The following is a 19,956-nucleotide window of genomic DNA, read 5'->3' as shown; positions in this document are numbered from 1 at the left end:
GGCCCCCCTCCAGCGGGCTTCCGTTGTCACGTGACTGCATCCCAGGTCTTCCAAGTGTGGGGCTGGCGCGCTCCCAAGCTATCCTCCTCCAGACTGGACCGAGCGCTAGCGGGGCTTGGGCGGCAGCCTGGGCGGCTCCTTCTCCCTCGAGGAGCTACCGACACCTGCCCCCCCCCAAGTGTGCCGCTCGGGCCCCACGCGCGCCCGGGCTCCCACAGCAGGGCTCAGGTGGGGGCTGGAGAGGTCTGGGTGCTGTACGTAAGGCTGGCGCCCGGGCTGGGCTGCGGGGCCCCGCGGGCCGGGGGCGCGTCGCCGGGGCTCCGCACCAGCCCCCCGGCCGCCCCTGGCCGGGCCCCAGCGCGCACTCGCAGGGCTGCGGCGGCGGGGAGGCTGCGCGCCGAGCGCAAGCCGCGAGCACAAACAGGGCGAGGAGGCTGGTGTGAGCGCCTGGGCCCGGTGCCAGCGCGCCGGGGCTGGAACACAATGTCCCGAGCGGGCGGGCGAGCGGGGAGCGAGAACAGCCTGACTCAGCAGCTGGGTAAGTGGGTGTGCTCGCTCACCAGATCAACCGCTCTTGCAGCCTGCGGTCAGCGACGACCCGACTCTCGGAGGCTCCCTCGAGCCCGGGGGAGGAGGAGGGGGGGGTGCGGGCGTACCGCCGGCTCCCCGGCTCCCGCCCCTGCCTGCCGCGCGGGACCTCTACGTGGCCCCTGTGAGCATCCCTCTGCCTTCTCGCCCCTGCGTTCCAGCGTCGATCGGCCCCCCAGCCCGAGCTGAGCAGCCTCGGCCCATCTGGGAGGGGAGCTCTCCTCCTGCCCCCCTGGGCAGGTGTGGCCCAGCCTGCAGCTTCTGTGTACAAGGCCCATTTTCCCCAAAGCCCACCACTCTGGGAGGCCCCTGGAGGTCTTGGTGTGGGGGATGTAACTCATAGCAGCAGATGGAGGTAGAAATTTCTTCTAGGGTGGCGGGGAGCACAGGAAGAGGATGCTGAGAGAAAATGGGATATAGGGCAAGAAGATCTCCTCCACCTCTGTCCTTGGCTGACCCAGAGTTTAGAGTCTCTTCCTGTCCCCTCCCCTCAAAACCACGAGGCCCCTGAAGATTTCCTCAGAGGGAGGGAGAAGCAGGTGGGGAGGTGCTTTGAAGCCTGAGACCCTGCTTTTCTGCCTTCCCCACCCTCCCACCCAAAGCCACAACAAAGACCCATGAATCCTGCCACCCAGCCACAAAGCGTCTCCTTCCTCTGCTGTGCCTGCTGTCCCCTGTGGTCTGGTAGGGCCTTGGTGAGGATGACAGCCCAGGGCAGGGAGCTCACATGGCAGCCCAGAGCAGGACTCTTCCTGGAGGTGGAGACCTGTCCCACACCCCAGCCTCCTGGGGTGTCTGCAAGGTGCCCCAGGGGACACGCTGTGCCTGGCGTGTGCCAGGGCTGGCAGGGAGGGGCTCCGTCCTCTGCTGAGTTCCAGGAAAGGCCCTGGCAGTCAGCACAGGCCTGGGCTCCAGGGCCTTTGAGGGTGGGGCTGGGGGAGGGACCCCAGGCAGCTGAAGTGCCTCACCTGGGCCTCATGCCCCTGGGCCATCTGATGGCATCTCTGGCATCCTCTGAGGAAATGGATGCCAATGCAGGCCTGGGCCATGGACCCCCTTCCCACACATAGAGTCATATTTCCCACATGTGTGCTCGCCCAGCCAAAGCTCACAGAATCTCCCAGCCAGGAGGTACCTCAATGTTGTCAACTCCAATCTTCTACTTGGTATATGAAATCAGTCCAGGTTATCCCAGGCCAGTGATGGTTCTGGAGCTGTTTGCACACCTGTAGTGACAGGGACACTCTCAAAAGACAGCCCACTGCCCTTCTCCAAGTCCAGTCACCTACAGGACACTTGCCCTCACATGGCCTGGAAGTGACTGAACTCATCCTCCTGTCCCTCACACCAGCTCTTCCCCGTTACCCACTGTGGGCTCTCCCATCCCCCAGACTCACCACCAAGGTGGGTTAATTTTTAACTATTTTCTCTCCTTCCCCATCCTGTATCTGATCCACTACCAAATTCTTCCCTTTGTTGCTTTTATTACAAGATGTATCGTTCCTTATTTTTCACATTCACCGCTTCTTCTCTATCCCCATAGATTCCACCTTTGGCCCAAATTCCCACAGCCTCTGTCACACTGTCCTTTCTGACCTAGGATTTTCCTTTCTCCTACTGGAATAATCTTTCTAAAACGCTGTTTAGTGTGTATGTTTTCAGCTTCAGATTCCTCAAACGCTGGGCATACCAGCTGTTAACCTGTGTGTTCCATAAGAAGGGACCCAGATTAATTCATGGTGCGCCCAGACCACAGAGTCCAGCCCTGAGCCTGTTACATAGCAGAAGGGCAGCAAATGACCTATCCACTTGGTTGTGCTGACTTGGTGACCCCATCACCCTGGAGTCTGTTGGTTCCTCATGCTCGCTCAGGCCCTTTTGTTTTGAAAAGTCCCTGTTTTTTATTTACCAAATCTTCAGAGAGGGGTGGGGAAGGGAGAGGCTGACATCCAAGTTAGCATCAGGGAGTTTGTGCGAGGTGCCAACTGCAAAGACCTTGAGTGCACAGTGAAATGAATGAGTGCAGCTGCCTGCTGGGATCCTCTGCTTTGGTAAGACACAGAAAATCACTGAGGAGGGTGGAAGGCAGAAAGGTGAGTGGGCGCAACCAGTGACTTTGGGTTTACAGACGGATCTTTTCACCGTTGGAAATTGCAGCCTGCCTAACTCTGGGTCCCTGGTCTGATGCCCGTGGATTGTTCTCTTTCTTGGCAGCAGATCACACACACACACGCACACAGACACGCACACACACACTTTCTCTCTCCCTCCTGGTGATCCTGACCCCCAACATTTCAACATCTACCTCCTGCAGGAAGGCTCTGGTACTCTACAAGCCATTTCGATCGTTTTGTCAACTTCCCTCTGAACCCTGTGAGCTGCCTTCAATCTCTTCTCTATTTTATCGCTTACTTATGTCCCGTAATATTTTCAACCCCATTGATTATAATCTCTTTCATGGCAGGGATAGTATCTTTCATTTATTTAATATAATCTATTTGTTTAGAGAAGGGAGCATGAGATAGGACCCTTTGACTTTGGAGGCCACATAAGCCTGGATCTGGATTCCAACACTTAGCTGTTTGGCCTTGGACAACTCTCTCAACCTCTGAACCAGTGTCTTCATCTGTAAAAGTCACTAGTGATACCTTGCAGAATGAGGGGCAAAGATTACAGAGAATACAAAGGGCCCAAAAAAGTGCCTGTTGCATAGTGATCAGACAATAGTTGGTCTTCATTCCCTGCACGCTGGGAGCCTTCCCTGAATTGGGGGACAAAGTTCCTTAACTAGCCTTCCCCCCCATACTGGAACACTTTTTAATCATTACACTGGTTCCACAGACGTGACCCGGGGCGCAAGGCCATCCTACCCTAACTAACAATAACGGGTGAGGGCAGGGTTCAGACCCTGAGCCACCATAGCCCAGTGCCTAAGCATGGCGCCCAGCAGAGCTCAAGCTCAATGAACGTTTGTTGAATGAACAGAACCGGTCCTCCCTTCGGTTTCTTGCAGCATCAGCGAGTGAGGAAGCAGATTGAAAAGCCCGCCCCCGCAGACTCCCCACCCCCACCTGGGTCCCAAAGCCTCCAGTAGCCTCCTTTCTCTAAGGTCTCTCCTTCTCCAGCCCGCTTCCCCCACCCCGGTTGCCTTGGAAACAGTGACGTGTACAAGCGGGGCGTGAGCCCTCTCCATCCTCTCCTGGAGCCCCTGGCCCCTGCCTACTCAGACCCCGGCAGAGGATGAGATTGGGGGTCCTCGACCCTACCGCCCGCCTCCCGTCCCGGAGCTAGCCACGCCCACAGGGCCGCCCCCCGCGGGCGCGTAGCTCGCTCCAGTGCGGGCGCCCCACCCCCAGCCCGCCCGGCGCCGGTGAACTGGCGGGGGTCTGGAGAATGCCGGCTTCGGCCTCTGGGATCCCTTCCCACTCCTTCACCCCTGGCGGGCCAATGGATCCCGAGAACGCGGGCCGGCCCGCCCCTTCCCGGGCAGCCCTCGAGCGCGCTCCGCGTCCTGGGGGGTAGGCGGGAAGGGTGGGAGCCCCCGGGGCGCCCGAGCGCCGCGGAGCGCGGGAGAGCAGGGGTTAAACAAGGTGCCGGCGCCGGGCGCGGCGGGAGTGGGGGAAGGGAGCGAAGGGAAAGTGAGAGCGGGGGCGGCGGGGGGGCGGGGGGGGGACGGGAGCGAAAGAACATCCTGTGCCCGTCGCCGGATGCGCGCCTGGGGAGGAGGTAGTCCGGGGAGGGGGGGAGCTAAGCGGGGAGGCCCGGGGCGGGGAAAGGCTCGGCCTCCGCCCCCCACCCGGCCCTCCTCCTCTGGGGGCGCCAATCTCAGTGCTTTCGCCGCGTTTCTCCTTGTCCCCCGGCTTCCGCTGGAGTAACGAGCTACAGAGAGGCCCCCGAATCTGGTTCCTGGGCCTGGGTAAGAGCCAGCTGGGGAGGGGACGGTCTCGGAAAGCGTGGGGTCCACGGCAGGGCACGGGCCGCACCCCCTGCCTTTCGTCTCTCCACTTCCTGGCTTTCTGCCTGGAGGAGCTCGCACGTATGGATTGCCCCCTGCTCACCAAGGGTCGCAACATAAATTCTGTCATTCAGTTCTGACAGCACTTCCTGGTAGTTGGTCGGTGTCAGTAAACCCATATTCCGGAGGAGGAAACACAGGCTCAGATTATGGAATTTGCCCAAATCCAAGCCCATCGGACTCCAGTGAACGTTCCAATATACAGTAGGCTAATTTCCCCTTAGTTTCTCCTGTGCATACAAGCGCTGGTCCCCTCCAGTGTCCCCAGCCATAAAGACCTAGCACTGTGTCTTGCACAGTAGGCCGCCAATAGCGTAATAGGCTTTTTAAATTAACTCGGTTGAAACACTCATTACCAGGGCTTCGTAGGTGGGGAATGGGCTGGGGGAAAGAGCCCTCCTGGTTTAAGTATTTTGGGGGGCTTCAGAGAGGCTCCAGAGTTGTTCAAGGCAATTAAATGGGTCAGGGGAGTTGAGATTGATTAGCCTGAAGAAGGGGTGGGGCGGGTAGAGGTGAATGTCTTTCAGGTATCACTGAGACCCACCATCTGTGTGCTCACTGCCTTCCCACACCCAACGTTTTTGTCCAGGTGAAACCTGCTTATAATAGTAATTGTAGTTGACATTTGATGGGCCCTGGGCACTGTTTCAAGGATTTAATCCTCACAAACCATCCCAAGAGGCAGACATTATTATTACCATTTTCCAGGTGGGGAAAGTGGGGTACAAAGAGAGTGCAAAGCTAAGTCAGTGGCCAAACTGGTTTTGAACCCTGGTGGTCTGGCTCGAGCCCACACTCTCCTTCACTAAACTAAGTTGCACCTACCATGATGGGAACATCAGCTTTGAGAGTAGAAAGCCAGTGCAGATGGCAGAGAGGTGTGTGCTGGGTCAGCCCTCGTGTTTTGCCTTGGTCAGGATAGGAAAGAAACTTGGGGCTGGTTGTGCGTATCTGGAATCTCAGACTTCTCTGTCTGGATTTGACAGAAAGCAAAATAAGAAAACAAAAGCCAAGTTCCTACAAAGTTGCATCTTGAACTTATGCACCCTAAGAACACTCAAAACACAACTACCATCTATTATCACTATCATTTCGTAAAAGCAAGCGCATTTTAATTCTCAAAATAAGAAAGACCTCCTCTGAATCAAAAGCAGTCATTCCCAAGAAAAGACAGTCATTGACTTTACACCAACAAATGGACGTTCCTCTGTAATTTTTTTTTCACGGTGCTGTGGACTAGTGAGAATGTCACTCTGGGCATGGCCTCTGCCTCTTGGTCCCTGTGTATCATCTGAGAGCAGAACCAAGAGAAGTGTGCTTTAGGTGTAGCAGAAAGGAGTTGGGTTAAAGCCAAAAGAGGATGCTTTTTTTTTTTTTCTTTAAAGAACAGGTGAGCGCTGCATTTACGTAGGAAGTGAGGGTTGCAGAGTCAAGCCCACGGACTAGAGAGGCCAGTAGCCCTGGTTTCTACCCCAGAGAAGGGCAGCAACCTTGTTCTGAAGGATCTACCCTCAAATCCACCAGAGTAGCCTTAGAACCTAAAGCAGTCCCATCAGGCAGCCATTTCCTGCCTGGAGTCCATGGGGCATGACAGGTGGTTCCATGGCAGCAGGGAGGCCTCCAGGGGCCTCTGTCACCCCTCATCACGGAGTCCATGTAGTCACCCACCTTGGGTGACTTGGGTAGAGTGCTTGGGTAGGAATGACCCCTGAGGAGGGCTGAGGACAGAAGAGAGGAAAGGAAGAGAATGACCACCTAGGAGTGTTGCCTGTAGCCCAGGGTGTGCGATGTGAAGGCTCTGAGTGGACGGGCCCGGCTGGCTGCAGCCTCCTTGGGGATGCTCCTTTCCTATTTCCTCACATCCTTCAAGTCCAGGTGTAGCCCAGGACCTAGACCCTTCTAACAGGAGGTTAAACCCAGGCAGGTGAAGCCCTCTTCTGGTACAATGGTGCTCAGTGCTGGCTCTGGGCCTGAGCCTGGCTTGGGGTTTGTCACTTCCCTGTTTTGTACTAGGAGGCAAGGCCAGAGGGGACAAGCAGGGAAAGGGGAGAAAGAGGGAAGGGTCTAGTCTCACCTGCCCTATCCTATTGGTGGAGACCAAGTCCTCCGAAGTCGAACTCTCATTTTCTGGGATGGTGGCATTTTCTCCACAGGAGGCCTCAAGCCTCATCTCACTGTGTAGGGGTGGGGCAGGGCACTGGGTTGTGGTTCTCCCAGATTTAGGCCCCCATCGTTTATTTATTTTTAAGTTTCTTTGAGAGAGTATGTGCACATGAGCAGGGGAGGGGCAGGGGGAGAAAGAGGGGAGTGAGAGAGAGAATCCCAAGCAGGCTCCACACTGTCAGCCCAGAGCCCGATGCAGGGCTCGAGCCCACAGACTGCAAGATCATGGCCTGAGCTGAAATCAAGAGTCGGATGCTCAACCGACTGAGCCACCCAGCCACCCCTTAGACCCCCATCATTTAAAGGCACACACCTACCCAAGTTTTAATCCTGGAGTTATAGAATGGTAAATCTGGATCCTCTCAGGTTGCAAATGCACAAACTGAGACCCAGACATGGGCAATCTCGTCCTCCTCCAGGGTCACACCGGTTGGGCCTGGAGTGCCTATGTAACCAGATTCTTGCTCACTCTAGGTTGGATTTTGACACTGTTGACAGAAGTCATGATTTTGACACTGTTTGACAGAAGTCATGATTTGAGCCCCTCCTAAGTACAGGACTCTATCAGATGTTGCAGATGCCGAGAGAGCTGCCCTCAAGAGCTTTTGGCCAGACAGGTAATTACTACCCACTACAGGGGGAACTACAGTTGCTGGAAGGTGAGTTTGCCTCAAGACTGCAAAACTTTACAAAGTGCTCCCCTTGATGGAAGGGGGCCCTGCCTGCAGAAACACCCAGATGCCCAGCAGTCAATCCACGGTGAAGAAATCAAAGATGAGAGGCCAGGGAGTGAGGGAACAGGGTTGCCAGTTGGGCACACCCGACGCCCCTCCCAGAAACTTCCCAAGGAACAAGCCCAGAAATTGGGCCTCTGCTGCCCTCTAATGGAGGAAAGCCAGACTCTAGAGCTGCCTACCGGGGCCCAGCCGTCCTGGCTCTCCTAAAGAAAAGGGGACGTGAAGGACCTTCCTGCCCCCAGAATTTTTATTCCCCTAGAGTCTCGAGCTTCATTTCCTACAGCCTCAGAAGCTGAAACTTCTCTCCTTCCAAGCACCCCTGGCCATCTTGTTTCCCGATCACCATCCTCCATCCTGTTTCCCCAGTTTCCTTTGTTGCCCAGGTTCTGATTCTGGTACCCTGGTTCTCGGCCCTGCCAGAGTTCTGGTTCCAGAAGGCCCTTGCCAGGTGCCTTGGGCCTAGCTCCCACCTGGGAGCAAGGCAGCGCTGAAGACATGGGCATGAGCGTCCCCCAGTGCCTGGGGCAACTGCACATCCGCAAGGGTGTAGTGGGCTTGGCCACAGGTGCTGGGTTCATCTACCTGCTCTACAAGGCCATCAAGGCTGGCATAAAATGCCAACCGCCCCTCTGCACCACCTCACCAATCTGCATCGCCCGTGAGTGTCCGGGCCCTGGGGAGAGGGCTCTGCCCCAGGAGGCACCTGCTCCCGAGGCCTCCAGTGTGGGAGGGCCCAAAGGTGACTCCTCCAAGCTCCTCTCTCCTTCCTCTTTCTCTCCTCCATCTTCCTCAAACCTGCCCTAGAGATGCCAGCTCAGAGTCCCCAGGAAGTAGATGGCTCTCCAGGACTCCTCTGGCAGGTCTCCGAATTTGACACTCACTCCAGCCCCCAGGATGCCACTGCTTGGAAACTTGGCATCCGCAGGTCTTCCTAAGGGAACGGTGGGGGCACCTACATGCCCAGAACCTCCACCAGTCCATAGGACAACTTTGTGCCGAGTAGAAAAAGGCACCCTTCTGCCAGACTTTTTGATTGCCATCTGTTGGAATATTGTTGCCATATACTGATTATAACGAAATACCACATATGACTGCCATATGCCAGGAAATTGTTATAGTAAACACAAAACTATGACATTTAGGATACAAACGATACATCATTAGACGAAGTGCCCTGGTGCACAGCTCAGCTGTCTGTGGCGGTCCTGCATGTAGCAAGAAGGCCTCTCTTCAGAAAAAGCAAGACAGTCTTGTCCCCAGCTCCCTCTTCCCCCCTTCCCAACCCCATTCTCTGACCACTCCTGAGTCCCCAGCCTGAACCTGGCTGGGGTGGCTCTCTAGGCCTGGCAATCGAGCGAGAGCGGCACGGGCGGGACTCAGGTGAGCTCCGGAGGCTCCTCAACTCTCTGGAGTGCAAACAGGATGAGTACGCCAAGAGCATGATCCTGCACAGTATCACGCGCTGTGTGTACTTGCTGGAGGCCGAGGTGAGGGAAAGGAAGCAGGAAGTCCCTCCCAACCAGCCCAGCCCCCGGGGGCTACAGCCGATCCCTGCTCCCTTGGCTGGACAGACTGTGTCCTGAGACCTGTCTCTCTGGCTGCTGGCGGGAGGGGTCGTGCTGAGGGGCCTTGGTAACATGGGGGGCTGTGGGCCCAGGACACCCGCTTCTCCTGCCTCTTCTGTCTCTCTTGGCACACTCTAGGCCTCTGCTTGTACTACTGATGACATCGCATTGGTGGGCTCCATGCTGGATGACAAGGACAACAGTGTCAAAATCCAAGCTCTGAACACACTTAAAGCTTTCTCTGGCATCAGAAAATTCAGGCGTAAAGTCCAGGTGAGCAAAAGCAAGCGGTGGGGTGGACCACACAGGCTGTCCACAGACCGTGGGTTCTTTAATAGGCATGGGGTAAATAAATGGTCATGCTCCGGAAGTTTTGGGGTCCGATTTTCCTTGTAATCAAGTGAGAAAATGGTGGTCAGATAGATTCCCGGCAGGATCATAAAAGCCTTTGAATATCAGGCTGAAACTGAACTAGGGTGCTAGGAGTATCTCTGAGTCCCAACTAGCAGAAAGCCCCAAGGTTCTTTCTGATACCATCCCATCCGACAACACCAATGGGGTGTCCTATGATGCAACTGCATTCTGACACTGTCTACCTGGAGTTAGTGCAGACCCCACAGATAAAGGATTCAGCCCCACGAGACTGCCTCCCACGTCACATGCCAGTCACAAGTGCCAGTACACTTAGCTATAAATTTGGACTTCCTCCTCTGGTTTGAGAATTCACTAGGAAGACTCACAGAACTCAGGAAAACACTTTACTTACATTTACCAGTTAATTATAAACTGAGGAGGAGCCAGATGGAGGAGATGCATAGAGCAAAGTATGGCGGGGGGAAGGGTGCAGTGTTTCCATGCCTTCTCTAGGTGAGCCACCCTCCTGGCACCTTGATGTGTCCACCAGCCTGGAAGTTCTCCGAGCCCTGTTTAGGGGTATGTGTGGAGGTTTCAATATGTAGGTGTGATTGATTAATCATTGGCCATTTGTGATTGAACTCAATCACTAACCCCTCCCTTCTTCAACCCCCTTAATCATGGCTTGGCCTTTCTGGCCACCAGCATCCCCATCTGGAAGCTATCTATCATCCACAAGAGTCACCTGCTTGACATAAACTCCGGGGTAATGCAGAAGAACTTACTATGAAAAGCAAAACACCATTCTATCAGTCAAATGCAAGGATTTTAGGAGCTCTGTGCCTAGAACCAGGGACAAAGACCAGATCTGTCATATCACCCACCCTCTGCTGTGTTGGTCTGGTGCTGGTGGCTAGGCCACTGATGCCTTCACTACTACCATATAGAGAAAATACAAGCCACCACACGTCCCCAGGCTTACCTGTTTTCACACCCATCCTTTCCTGCTTTCTCACTGATGCCATGGGAAAATGGCTTTCTTCCTGTCTGTGGTCAATGTTAGTCTCAGTACTGGATCCCATCCCCTTCTTTGAGGACTTCTTTCCTTAATTAGACTCTTTGTCTGATATGCCCCCCCTCAACTCCTTCCCATTAATTCAACATGCTCTAATCCTTCCAATCCTAAAAAAACACCATCCCGTAACAAAGAACCTTTCTTCCTTGACCTCCAAATTTCTCTCTAGCAAGTGATCTCTCCTAATTAAAAATAAATATAGAAAACTTACAAATATTTTATATGTGTATGGTAGAAAGAACTGTAAACAAAACACACGTAACCAAAACCCAGGCTAAGAAATCTAACATGACCAACAGCTTAGATGCTGTTGCTCCCCTCCCCCACAATCCCAACCAGAGGCAATTACTTCCTTCATTTTGTGCATCTGTTCCTTGATTTCTTTATAGTTTTACCATATATTCGGGTATCATTCTGGCAACGCGAGGTAGTTAATAATAGGCAAAATGTAATTTGGGAAGTTTTTTTTTTTTTTTTTTTTTTTTTTTAAATTTTTTTTTTTTTTTTCAACGTTTATTTATTTTTGGGACAGAGAGAGACAGAGCATGAACGGGGGAGGGGCAGAGAGAGAGGGAGACACAGAATCGGAAACAGGCTCCAGGCTCTGAGCCATCAGCCCAGAGCCCGACGCGGGGCTCGAACTCACGGACCGCGAGATCGTGACCTGGCTGAAGTCGGACGCTTAACCGACTGCGCCACCCAGGCGCCCCCAGGAAGTTTTTAAGCTTCAACGTATCTGGAAGTGTGCAGTTTGTATTCTGTGGTTTGCCTTCCCCCCCAGCACTGAAAGATTCATCTTTATTGATGTGGGTAGCTCTGTTTCCTTGTTTTCTGCTGCTGTATAGTACTCTAGTTCATGAACATCCTGCGATTGTATTTATCCATTTGCCCATGGGTAGGCACTTAAATTGTTTCTACATTGTGCCATGAGCATTCTTGTATACATCTCCCTTGAGGATATAGGAGACTTTCTCTAGGATATGTATGTATGCAGGCGTGGGATGGCTGGATGAAAGGGTATGCCCAACTTTTCAAAAAGGGTTGTATTAATTTACAGCCTGTACTGGCTCTGCATGAATATTCCAGTTGCATTATATTCTCCCCGCCAAAACTTGGTATTTTCACACTTTAAATTTTTTGCATCAAACTTTTTTGAGGAGGGGCACTTGGCTGGCTCAGTCAGTAGACCATGCTTGATCTTGAGGTCATGAGTTCAAGCCCCATATTGAGCATGGAGCCTACTTAAAAAGAAAGGAAGGAAGAAAAAATTTGGGGGGTTGGGGGAAGGTCTCTAGGTCTCCACTTGCTGGCTGCCTCTGCTTTATCCCTCAGCTCTCTCAGTTTCCCTAAGTCTGTAATTCTCAGACATATCAATTGCCTGCAGAGCTGTTTAACATTGAAGATTTCAGGACCCCACACCTAGAGAGTCTAGCTGAGCCGGGGAGCTAGGTTTTTCACAAGCCCCCCAGAAGATTCTGACGCAGCTGGTCTGGGCAACACTTTCCCCATCGTATCCTGAGGACCTGATCCCTATTCTCTGAGTAAAAGCAGCCAATCAGTTTTCATCTGGATGCACTTTCTTGCATCTCTGTCCGTAGCCTGGGGACTCCCTTGACCTCCAGACCCATGGCCAGCTGCTCCACTTAGACATCCTAGTGGCCCCCTAACTCAGCATGTCCAAAATGGAGCTTGCCCCTGTTCCCTAAGTTAGACCACCCTTTCCAGAGGGATCTGGTCCCATCAACCCCCTGCTTGGTCTTCCTTAAAGCTCTTAGCATAAAGATCACAGTCCTTCACTTCCTTGCCCTAGCCCCAGCTATTCACATTGTATGTTTCATGCTCTTCTGCTCCCTGGCCCTTGCACCCGCTGTTCCCTCTGCCTGAAACACCACACCAGATGTGCTCTTATCTGTCCTTCAGCTCTTAGTGGACAACAAGGGGTTGGGACAGGGAGAGGCAGGTACCAGTGGGAATGCTGTGACCCTCACTCCAGGATTCTTGCCTCCCTCTTACATGGCTCACAAAAGTACAGCTTGTGGGATTCTCAGTCCTTGGTAATATCTCTCAGTCCAAGCATCTTACGTCTTGGAAGTCAAGATCCCTTTATGCATTCAACAAATGTATATGAAGTCCTTTGTGTTTAAGCACTGGAGACACAACAGTGAGCAGAACAGGAAAGATCTCGGTCCCAGTGGAAGCTTCTATTCTAGCAGGGCAAGGCAGGCAATACACAAATTAGTGAAATCTATGGTATATTTCACGTAACAAGTGCTACGGAGAAAAATAAAGAAGGGTGGTAAGGAAGCAGGTATGGGAGCTTCCGATACAGTTTCAAAGGAGAAAATCTTTGGGACTTAGAGCTTGATGAAGGGTTCATAGAAATAGAAATAACACCAAAAGCATGATCTATAAGAGAAAAAATCGATACATTGGACTTCATCAAAACTAAAAGCATTTGCTTTGTGAAGAACCCTGTTAAGAGGATGAAAAGACAAGCTGCAGGCAGGGAGGAAATATTTGCAAAGCACATAGCTGACAAAGGACTCCTATCTAGATCATATAAAGAGCTCTCAAAACTCACTATTTAAAAAAATCTAAGTAGAAAATGGGCAAAAGACGTGGCGATATTGCACTGAAGAAGATCTATGAATTGCAAAGAAGCACATGAAAAGATGCTTCAAATCAGTAGACCTGAGGGAAACGTACTTAATGCTGCGGCGACCTATCAAGATACACCTATTAAGTATTCTAAACTCAAAATTTGTGACAGTACCAGATGCTGGCGAAGGCGGAGAGAGACTGGATCTCTTGTGCGTTGCTGGTGGGAATGTGAAATGGTACAGCAGCCATTCTGGAAAATAGTTTGGCAGGGTTTTTGTTTTTTGTTTTGTTTTTTTTTTTTTTTTAAAAACGAATTATATGTTTACCACACAACCCAGCAATTGCACTCTTAGGCACTTATCCTAGAGAAATGAAAACTTCTGTTTGCACAAAAACCTGTACACGATCTTATTTGTTGCCACTTTTCCTGTAATAGTTAAAAGCTAGAAACAAGTAAAATGTCTCTCAATGGATAGATGGTTAGACAAACTGGTAATCCACGCCATGGAACGCTAGTCAGAAACACAAGGGAGTGAAGTCTTGACACACACAACTTGGATCTCAAGGGCATCACACTGGGTGAGAAACCAATCTCAGAAGGTCCCAAAGTGTGATTCAATGTATGTAACATTCTCAAAGTGAAAAAATTGTAGAGATGGAAGACAGATTAGTAGTTCGGCCGCTTTGGGTGGGAAGGGGCAAATGTGACCATAATGGAGTCCCAGGAGGAAGATGTTTGTGGTGATGGGACGCCGCTGATGGCATAATCCGTTGAGAGCAGTGGTGGTTACGTGAATCTACACACGTGATAAAATGACACAGCGCCAGACTCACACTTTGTGCCAACACCGATTTCCTCGTTTTGGTATCATGTATAGTTATGTAAGGTGTGACCATTGAGGGAAACGGGGTGACAAGCACACAGGACCTCTCTGGGCTCTTTTTGAAACTTGCTGAGAATTTATAGTTATTTGGAAATTAAAAGTTTAAAAGTAAGTATGTTGCATGTGCAGTGCTGTGGGGAATGGAATAAAGATGGGGGATAAGCAGGGCTGGGACGGGAGTGGTTGCAGTCTTAAAGAAGGGGGTGGTCAGGGAAGACCTCACGGAGAAGGCGGCATTAGCGTAAAGTCTTCAAGGAGGTAAGAGAGGGAGCTATGACTACCTGGAGGGAGAGCATTCTAAGTAGAGGAAACAGCCTGCACAAAAACAAGATAAGTGTGTATCTGGCATGTTCAAGGAATGGCTAAGAGATCATTGTGATGGCAACCACGGGAGCCAAGGAGAATAGGTGATGAGGTGAAAGAAATAGCGGTGGGGGGGTGGGGGGGAGAGGGGCAGAGCATATGGGACCTTGCAAGCCACTATAAGGACTTCAGCTCTTACCCTGAACGAACTAGGGACTTGAGCCGAAGAGTGACGTCTGCTATTCTGAAAATAGAGGCAGGGGGCGAGGATGGAAGCAGGGAGACAGGAGGCTCTTGCAGAAATCCAAGTGAGAAATCATGGTGGCTTGGAACAGGGTGGTAGAGAGGAGACGGTGAGAAGCAGCTTAACTGTTGATAGATTTAGAAGGTAGAGCCAACAGGATTTTTCTGAAGGATTGGAAAAAGTGGTGTGAAGAAAAACAAAGCACAGTAGTTAAAGAGGACCACTTTAAAGATTTTTGACCCGAGTAATTGGAAGGGGGATGTAACCAACAGCAGAGACAGGGAAGATGATGGAAGAAACAGGTTTGGGGACTGTATACATGTTAACTTTGAAAGGTCTATTAAGCATTCTGGCAAGGGACGCCTGGCTGGCTAGGTTGGCAGAGCATGTGACTCTTGATCTCGGCATTGTGAGTTCGTGCCTCACGTTGGGTGTAGAGATCACTTAAAAAATAAAATCGTTAAAAATGGGGGTGGTTCACGCCGGTCAGAGTGGCTAAAATGAACAAATCAGGAGACTAGATGCTGGAGAGGATGTGGAGAAATGGGAACCCTCTTGCGCCGTTGGTGGGAATGCAGACTGGTGCAGCCGCTCTGGAAAACAGTGTGGAAGTTCCTCAAAAAAATTAAAAACAGATCTACCCTATGACCCGGCAATAGCACTGCTAGGAATTTACCCAAGGGATACAGGAGTGCTGATGCATAGGGGCACTTGTACCCCGATGTTTATAGCAGCACTTTCAACAATAGCCAAATTATGGAAAGAGCCTAAATGTCCACCGACTGACGAATGGATAAAGAAGATGTGGTTTATATATACAATGGAATACTACTTGGCAATGAGAAAGAATGAAATCTGGCCTTTTGTAGCAACGTGGATGGAGCTGGAGGGTATTATGCTAAGTGAAACAAATCAGACAGAGAAAGACAGATACCATATGTTTTCACTCACATGTGGATCCTGAAAAACTTAACAGAAGACCGTGGGGGAGGGGAAGGGGGAAAAAAGTTATAGAGAGGGAAGGAGGCAAACCATAAGAGACTACTGAGAACAAACTGAGGGTTGATGGAGGTGGGGGAGAGAGGAAAGTGGGTGATGGGCATTGAGGAGGGCACTTGTTGGGATGAGCACTGGATGTTGTATGGAAACCAATTTGACAATAAATTATATATATAATGTAATTATATTTATATATTATATATATATATAAATATATATAATATATATATTTATATATAATATATATATAATATATATATTATATATATATTATATATATTATATATATAATATATATAATATATATAATATATATATTATATATATATATATATATAATATATATAATATATATAATATATATATTATTATATATATATATATATATAATATATAATATATATATATAAAAGGGGGTGGTTGTGGTATGCCTGGGTGGCTCAGCTGGTTAAATGTCTAACTTTTGATTTTGGCTCAGGTCATGATCCCAGGGTCAAGATATTCTCTCTCTCTCTCTCTCTCTCTCTCTCTCTCTCTCTCTCCCCCTCCCTCTCTGCCCTTCTCTCCTGCTCATGCTCTCTCTCTCAAAAATAATAAAATACTCTAAAAAGCATTCTGGGTTGAGATAGAATTGGGACCTGAATATATGAATCTGGAGTTCAGGGAGAGGTCTGGGTTGGAGACAGAAAGCTGAAAGGCATCAGCATCAATTGTATTTAACACTGTGAGTCTGGATGATATCACTAAGGGAGAGATGAAGATAGAGAAGAAAAGGTTAGGCCTAAGAACCAGGAAAGACTTCTGTGGACGAGAAGCCAAGGGGAGAAAGGAGGTAGGAGTGGCCTAAGAGGTCAAATAACGAGAGTGTAAGTTAGAGGGAATTGTCTACTGGGTTTGGCTCAGGCATCATGGGTGGGGCAGGGAAGAGTGAAGGCAGAGGCTGGGACAGTGTTGGGGATCATCACATAAAAGCAGATCCTTCTCCCCCCACCCCCACCCCCCAGGAACACTCCATCAAGGTCCTGGAACTGATCGCCAGCATCTGGGATTCGGAGCTGCACATTGCAGGCCTCAGACTCCTCAACAACCTCCCACTGCCTGACTATGTGCATCCACAGCTGAGACGGGTGATGCCTGCCTTGATGGAGATCCTGCAGTCGGACTATATCCTGGCACAGGTGCCTGAGGACCGTGGCCCAGGCCCTGCCACTCCTGACCAGCCCTGCACCAGCACCTAGAGGGAGGAACAGAGATTTGTGCATTCCCTGCTCGGGCCCAGAGTAATCTGCCTTCTCATGTTTTGCTCTTTCTTTTATTCAGGTGCAAGCCATTCGATTGCTGAGCTACCTGGCACAGAAGAACGACCTTCTCTATGATATTCTCAACTGCCAGGTGAGAAAGGAACTGAAGAAGGGTTGATGGATACCAACTCAGATATTGGGGAAGGAAGAATCACGGATTCCCCAGGCAGACTTAGCCCTAACAAGATCGTCTTGTTTCTCTTCATGCCTTTGCACTAGATATGTTGAAAAACATCCCCTCTTCCATTCTCCCAATAGAATAGAATTCATTTTGTTAGGAGGAGGATTCTCCTTTAAAGGGCTTTCTGAACTCTGAGAGCCAGGAATCCAGGCGACAAAACAAAAGACAATGTAGGTATTTTCATATTAGAGAAGAGTTACTTATAACAAAAACCATTATTAGGAATAGACAGGGTCACTACATAATAATTAGGTCAGAAGGATAAAGTAACTCTTAACTTATATGAACCTAATAACATAACCTCAAAATTTATATGGCAAGGTGCACCTGGGTGGCTCGGTCGGTTAAGCGTGCTACTTCGGCTTAGGTCATGATCTCATTGTTTGTGAGTTCCAGCCCTGCATCCAGCTCTGTGCTGACAGCTCAGAGCCTGGAGCCTGCTTTGGGTTCTGTGTCACACTCTCTCTCTTCCCCTCCCCCACTTGCATTGTGTGTGTGTGTCTCTCTCTCAAAATAATAAACATTAAAGAAAATTAAAAAAAAATTATATGGCAAAAACTTGATAAAATTACAAGGAAAACATTTTTTCCTCTTTCTTCAGTTTTAGTGAGGTATAATGGACAGGTAAAATTGTAAGATATTTAAAGTGTACATAGTGGTGATTTGATATAATATAGATAATACATTGTGAAAGGATTCTCATTATCTAGTTGATTAACAAACATATCTATCACTTCACATATTTACCTTTTGTGTGTGTGAGAACATTTAAGTTCTACTCTCTTAGCAAATTTTGATTATATAATACAGTGTTATTAACTCTAATCACCATGTTTTACATCAGATCCTCAGACCTTATTTATCGTATAGCTGAAAGTTTATATCCTTGTACCAATGTCTCCCTATTTCTTCTACACTGCCAGCCCCTGGCAACCATTTTTCTATTCTCTGTTTCCGAGTGTGACTTTTTTTTTTTTTTTTTTTAAGTCTCCACCAATAAGTGATACCATGCAGTATTTGTTTTTCTCTGTCTGGCTTATCTTACTTAGCATAATGTCCTCAAAGTTCATCCATGTTGTCACAAATGGTAGGATTTTCTTCCTTCTCACGGCTGAATCATTCTAAGGAAAAAACTGACACATTTCCACCACAATGGAAGATTTGGGAGATTTTAATTATTTTTTCAGCAATTAATAGATAAAAACCGAAAACTAGTAAGGGTATATTTGCTGTGAATAACTTAAATAAGCTTGAGCCACTAGACACACCTACAATTGTAAAGAACACTTCACAATTAGTAAATGCACATTCATGTCAAACACACGACATATTTTTAAAAATTGGGGCACCTGGGTGGCTCAGTTGGTTAGGCGTCCAACTCTTGATTTTGGCTCAGGTCATGATCCAGGGTCATGGGATCGAGCCCCATATTGGGCTTAGCGGTGGGCATGAGCCTGCTTAAGATTTTCTCTCTCTCTGTGGGGCGCCCTGGGTGGCTCAGTCGGTTGAGCGTCTGACTTCGGCTCAGGGCATGATCTCACAGTTTGTGAGTTTGAGCCCCGCGTGGGGCTCTGTGCTGATGGCTCAGAGCCTGGAGCCTGCTTCTGATTCTGTGTCTTCCTCTCTCTCTGCTCCTCCCCCGCTCATGCTCTGTCTCTCAAAAATGAATAAACGTTCAAAAAATTAAAAAAAAAAAAAAGATTTTCTCTGTCTCTCTCTCTCCCTCTACCCCTCTGCCTCTCTCTCTCACAAAAAAAAAAAAAAAAAAAAAATTTTTAAAATGTGAGACAGAAAGAACATGAGCAGGGGATGGGCAGGGAAAGAGGGGAGGACAGAGAATCCAAAGTGGGCTTTGAGCTGACAGCAGCAAGTCTGATGCGGGGCTTGAACTCACCAACCACGAGATCAAGACCTGAGCCGAAGTCAGATGCTCAACCAACTGAGCCACCCAGGCACCCCAAAATAAAAATATTTATAAAAATTAACCACATGATAAGTGTTAATATTTGACTCAACAGATTTCCCAGAATCAATGTTATGATCATATCTCTCATGTTTTATGACCACATTGCTATTGTGTTAGAGAATGATAATGAAAGGAAAACTACAAAAATCCTATTCAGTTGAATCTGAAGCTTAGGTACTGGGGAGCTGAGGCAATAGGAAGATGGAAGAACTTTAGAACTTGTCTTGGATTTCTTTGCCATTGTCGCTACGCTCCCGTCACAGGTGCATGCCAACTTCCTGAACCTGTTTCAGTCCACACAGCCAGGGAGTCTGCTGTTTGAGGTCCTGGTGTTTGCCGAGCGGCTAAGTGAGGGCCGGAATTCACCCCACTACCGTGCCGTGAAGTGGCATTACAACGAACAGTCGCTGCACGAAGCTCTTTTTGGGGATGAGTCACGACTGGCAGACCGGCTGCTCGCTCTGGTCATCCACCCTGAGGAGGAGGTTCAGATCCAGGCCTGCAAGGTCATAGTCAGCCTGCAGTGCTCCCAGGATGTGGGAGTCCGGCCCTCCGTCTGCCAGCCCAGCCGTTCCTACTTTAATAGCGGGGAATAAAATTAAGGAGAGCCAATAAATGACTATGGGAGAAAAGCGTGAGGAGCAGTTTCTGTTTAGGGCCTTCTGTTTAGGGCCTTCCGTTAGGGCTGGGTGGGGATTTCAGCCGGCCTGATTGCTACACGGAGCATGGCAAAGCATGGGTGCATCTCCCAGAACACGTCCCCGCTTCTCTGCTTAGGGGACAGATTCCCTTCTGCCCCTGCTGCTTTTAAAATTTGAATGTGGAGCCAGTGCTTTAAGGGAGTTTTAGGGAGAAGGAACGTCTCGGGGACAGAGGCCAAAGATAATCAGCAGGAGACAGCATTGCAAGGGCTTACTCAGTACGGGCCAGGCTGTGCCACAGTAACAAACAGCCTCCAAATTTTAGTGGCTTAAAAATGA

General features: G+C 49.7%; 1 protein-coding gene across 3 annotated transcripts; it reads left to right on the top strand.

The window, feature by feature from the left end:
- The first annotated feature begins 2,524 nt into the window (after window positions 1–2,524).
- Window positions 2,525–19,609, top strand: ARMC12 (armadillo repeat containing 12). 3 transcript variants are annotated; one of them, XM_047102709.1, is made up of 7 exons: window positions 2,525–2,681; window positions 7,335–7,383; window positions 8,845–8,990; window positions 9,207–9,341; window positions 16,533–16,706; window positions 16,849–16,920; window positions 19,240–19,609. In XM_047102709.1, the coding sequence occupies exons 1-7, from the start codon at window positions 2,601–2,603 to the stop codon at window positions 19,570–19,572; spliced, it is 990 nt and encodes a 329-aa protein (XP_046958665.1). In that variant the 5' UTR covers window positions 2,525–2,600; the 3' UTR covers window positions 19,573–19,609. The 3 variants fall into 3 exon arrangements, with proteins under 3 accessions (XP_046958665.1, XP_046958668.1, XP_046958667.1); XM_047102712.1 differs by lacking the exon at window positions 2,525–2,681 and adding an exon at window positions 4,357–4,504 and having other exon boundaries at window positions 7,335–8,242; XM_047102711.1 differs by lacking the exon at window positions 2,525–2,681 and adding an exon at window positions 4,360–4,504.
- Window positions 19,610–19,956: the final 347 nt, after the last annotated feature.

This window comes from Lynx rufus, unplaced genomic scaffold (genome assembly GCF_022079265.1).
Source record: "Lynx rufus isolate CCGP_SWC_20201006 ecotype Redwood Valley unplaced genomic scaffold, mLynRuf1.p SCAF_6, whole genome shotgun sequence".
NCBI classification, from domain to species: Eukaryota; Metazoa; Chordata; class Mammalia; order Carnivora; family Felidae; genus Lynx; species Lynx rufus.
The sequence above is the reverse complement of the archived record's forward strand: the minus strand, read 5'-3'. Positions and strand labels throughout refer to the sequence as shown.